Genomic DNA, 4,409 nt, shown 5'->3' with positions numbered 1-4,409 from the left:
AAGGATATTCTTATAGACCTACTATATATTTATTTATGTATGTTCATATATGCTTGAAAGTGAGTATACATACTTCTTTAAATACATTTACAAGCTTACTATATGACATAGTATATTCTAGTATTCCATAAGCGATCGTAATACGTATCAAATTTGATTATAGCATTTATTTTGAGCTTCCTTCCGGTAACACCCATGAACGTGGCGAAGTTGCGCGCATTTTTTTGCATTCAAACTTAACACCGAGCCAACAAAGGAATGGAAAGCTATTGTATTCTACAAGAATGAACAGCCATACGCATACCTTATCAGTTATACATATTTTTGTATATATTTATATATCTGTATATGCGTAGCAAAATTACTTGTGTTAGAGAATAAGTAAAGGACTGCAATAGCTGCCGTGCGCATTGGCTTGCTTGTAAGCAGAGCTAATTTTCTTGTTTTTGTTCCATTTCGTAGGTTTCTCCTTCATCCGCAACGGCACCTTTCATTTCAAAAACAAAACGCACTAAAGAAAGTTACAAGGTAAAAACCACCACCTTTGCACAACAAAAATTGGAAGTAAAACCACCACCGAGCCGCGCAGCGCAGCGCTGCCAAACGCGTCAACAGAGCTATGTTTGGCACGATCGGCGATCGAATGGAAACAGTTAGGATTCTACAGTCAAACGAATAGGAACTTTTCTACGTCAAAGAAGAGGGTCTCCTACAGCGCCAATGCCGAAACAGTAACCGTGTGTTTTTAGTGTTTTTTTGAACCAAAAAATAGCCGAAAAAAACTTTGTTAAATTATTACAGTTTTGTTTATTGAAATCTTTAAGTTTTTGTTTAAACTGTTGCTTATTTTCTTATTGGAAAATACATTTATTATTTTCGCTAAGCTAAATGTGTGTTGAAACATAATTGAAAATTACACGAAACGCGCTCAAGAAAGAACACGAAAATTCAAAAAAACAAAAAAAAAATTTTAGTGAGAAATTAAAATAACGGTCGACCAAACAGTTGCGTCAACCCTCTTTGCTTATCGCTACAATCTTTCAACTGCCACGCAGCACACGACACTTACTAAGAACCAGCAACCAACTGCCCAGAGACAACCACCAGCAACCAACTGGTAATAGGCAACAGCAACCAGCCGTCAACTGCCAAAAACCAACAGTAACAGCAACTACCGAAAAATGTCTTTCTCTAAAGCCAAACTAAAACGCTTCAATGACGTCGATGTCGATTGCGCCAACTCACCCGCAGCCGCGCGCTTGGTCACTGACGCCTGCACAGTTAATACACCGAGCAAATGTATAAATGCCGTCACCGCCGCTACAACAACCACCAACAGTATAGCGGCGACCAGCACAGGACACCCCGAACGCAAAGAGCAGATCGAGAAATTCTTTAAAGACGCCGTGCGTTTCGCCACCAACAGCAAGGAGGCCAAGGAGTTCGCCATACCGAAGGATGGCGCGGTGAAGGACGACAAAAAGTCAAAAGGTTTGCGACTCTTTCGCACGCCATCCCTGCCGCAACGTTTACGCTTTCGACACAATCCAACCGAGGCAAGTACATTAAATGCCGCCAACAACAACAATGGTGGTACCGCCAGTTCTACACCTGTCTCTTATACACATCTAGATGTGTATAAGAGACAGAAGTCAAAAGGTTTGCGACTCTTTCGCACGCCATCCCTGCCGCAACGTTTACGCTTTCGACACAATCCAACCGAGGCAAGTACATTAAATGCCGCCAACAACAACAATGGTGGTACCGCCAGTTCTACACCCTTGCATTCGGCCACCACAACACCGGTGAAGGATGCGACCAAGTCGGGCGGTAGTCGCCTTAAAGGTAAAGAGGCGCTACAGCAAGAGATACGCAAAAAGAATGAGCTCCTCGAAAGCTATATGAGTCAGATTGATGTGCTCAAGCGCCATGTGGAACAACTGAAGGAGACGGAGCAGAAATTGCGTGAGGAGAATGCTAGTGTTGTGGCGAAAACCGAAAATCTAATACATGCACTACAAACGGAAAATGTGTCGCACAAAGAGTTGAATGATCGACTGAGCGCCGAAAATGTGGCGCTCACAGAGAGTTGCAACAAAACGGCGCAGGAGATGAATATGCTCATAGCGCGTCATACTGATGAGTTGGCGGAATTGCAAGCTTTTATCGACGAGCTGAAGTCACAGAATGCCACGCTGCAGCAAGAGGCACAGCAACAATGTCTTGAAGAGAAAATCAAACAGCATAGAATCGACGCGTTGCAGCTGGATATCAGTGAGGCGCGCGAGAAGCTTGCAACACACGAAGAGCGCGCACAAAAAGACACTGAACTCATACAGAATTTGCGCAACACGAATGAGTCGTTTAGTCGGGACTTGGCTGAATTGCAGAAGCAAATCGAACGCGATGCTTTGGCGTACGCGCAAGAGCACAAGATCACACAAAACGAAATGGAGTGTCTGAAGAAGGAGCGCAGCACTTTGAAAAATGACTTGGCAAGCAAATGTGAGCTCATCAAGTCGCTGCAGGATGAGCTGTTGGATAAGAATTGCGAGATCGATGCGCATTGCGACACCATACGTCAGTTGTGTCGCGAAAAGGCGAAGCTGTTGGAGAAAGAGCAACTGATTGAGACCGCCGAAGAGAAGGTGCGCAGCGCTGAGGAACAGGCGGAGCAGAAAGTACAGAAACTCGAATCCGATTTGGAGAATGCGCTGGAACGTGAGAAGCAGTATTGGCGCGCCGAACTCGATAAGCGTCAGAAATTGGCCGAAAACGAGATTATAAAAGTGGAGTTGGAAAAGCAAGACGTTATGGTCTTGCTGGAGACCACCAATGACATGTTGCGCGACCGCGATGAGAAGATACAAAAATACGAAGAGCAAATACGCAATGGCATCGATTATTACATCCAACTGACGGATACATTGCAAAAACAAGTTGTTGATTTGAAACAAGATATGGCGAAAGTCATTACCGAAAAGTACAACTATCAATTAACATTGAGTAATACACGTTCCACGGTTAATATATTGATGGAACGTTTGAAGAAATCCGATGCGGATGTCGAACAATTCCGCGCCGAACTGGAATCAGTGCAGCTGGCTAAGGGCGCATTGGAGGAAAGCTATTTGACGCTGCAAGCTGAATTGGAGACGATGCGCAATAATCACGCTGAAGCCGAGACCGCATTGAAGACACTATGCCAGTCGTCGCAAACACTACAACAAGAGGTATCTATTAAAGAGCACCTATTCAATGATATAATCACCTCGGAAGAGGACACTTTGGCAAAATTCAATAAAATTGCTACCTCATTCCAGGAGCGCATCAATACGACAGATGTCGCACACTACCTGGACATGTACAATGAGCTGAAGCGCAAGGACGAATCACGTGAGCTGTATATGCAGGATATGAAGAAGGCACTGGACGAATTCGCCACCGTGCTGCAATTTGCACAATTGGAACTTGACAGCAAAGAGAAATCACTGCACAAAGTGCGCGACGAATGTGAACAACTAAAATTGGAGAATATCGCGCTCAAGTCTAAAGTCGAAGAGGGCATCACAAAGCGTGAGAATAGCACAGATTTGGAAAAGATCGAAGATCTACTCATCGATACCGAGTTGCGCGCTGAATGTGATAAGATCGCCTCTTGGCTATTGAGCTCATCCAGCAGCGATAAATGTGTACGCACCGAGAGCAGCAATGAAATCAACGACTTATTGAAACCAGCCACGCCAAATAGCACCAAGAAGTCGCGCAGCAGCATGACACCATCATCACCCGCCAACAAGACGATAACACTATCGACCGCACCCGGATCTAATGTTGGCACACCACGTACACCGCGTACGCCAAAGACACCGCGCACACCACGCACCACACCCAAGAAGACCGTACTTTTCCCAGGCAAAGAGAATATATGCAGTCCGCAGAAGCAAGTGCTGAAGGCGCGTAATATGTAGGCGGGTGTGGGGATGATTGAGACGAGACCAAGTCCACACTTTGGTCGATTTCACTTATGTAAGAAACTTTGCATTGCTTGTGAGATTTATTTATTTTTTTAAATAAATATTTACCATTTACATTAAACATTGAAGAACGGTACTTTTGAAATTCAAAATTTGTGTGATTTTTTTGCCAGCAGTTGTAGGTATAATGACATTGTCACTTTAATAACGGGTAGGTATCTACAGACCATTAGCAATCTTATGACCATCACTCTCAATACAGTCCAGGCATCGTAAGTGGATCTGGGGTTGAACCCGGAGAAAACGGATCTGCTCATGGTCACAAGAGAGCACAAAATTCTTCCATGCAAGTTTCATTTGATAAATGGGACACAACTCTGTCTCTCAAGGATCGCACCAAATACCTTGGGGTAGTCCTAGACAGCCAACTGC

General features: G+C 44.2%; 1 protein-coding gene across 2 annotated transcripts; it reads left to right on the top strand.

The window, feature by feature from the left end:
- Positions 1–667: 667 nt before the first annotated feature.
- Positions 668–4,105, top strand: LOC108977018 (trichohyalin). Of its 2 annotated transcripts, XM_018946510.1 has the most exons (3): positions 668–1,491; positions 1,660–3,233; positions 3,324–4,105. In XM_018946510.1, exons 1-3 carry the CDS (start codon positions 1,182–1,184, stop codon positions 3,969–3,971), a joined length of 2,532 nt encoding a protein of 843 aa, XP_018802055.1. In that variant the 5' UTR covers positions 668–1,181; the 3' UTR covers positions 3,972–4,105. The 2 variants fall into 2 exon arrangements, with proteins under 2 accessions (XP_018802055.1, XP_018802054.1); XM_018946509.1 differs by having other exon boundaries at positions 1,660–4,105.
- The last annotated feature ends 304 nt before the right edge of the window (positions 4,106–4,409 follow it).

The sequence above is a fragment of the Bactrocera latifrons genome, unplaced genomic scaffold (genome assembly GCF_001853355.1).
Source record: "Bactrocera latifrons isolate USDA-ARS-PBARC rearing strain unplaced genomic scaffold, ASM185335v1 scaffold_82, whole genome shotgun sequence".
Lineage (NCBI taxonomy): Eukaryota > Metazoa > Arthropoda > Insecta > Diptera > Tephritidae > Bactrocera > Bactrocera latifrons.
The sequence above is the reverse complement of the archived record's forward strand: the minus strand, read 5'-3'. Positions and strand labels throughout refer to the sequence as shown.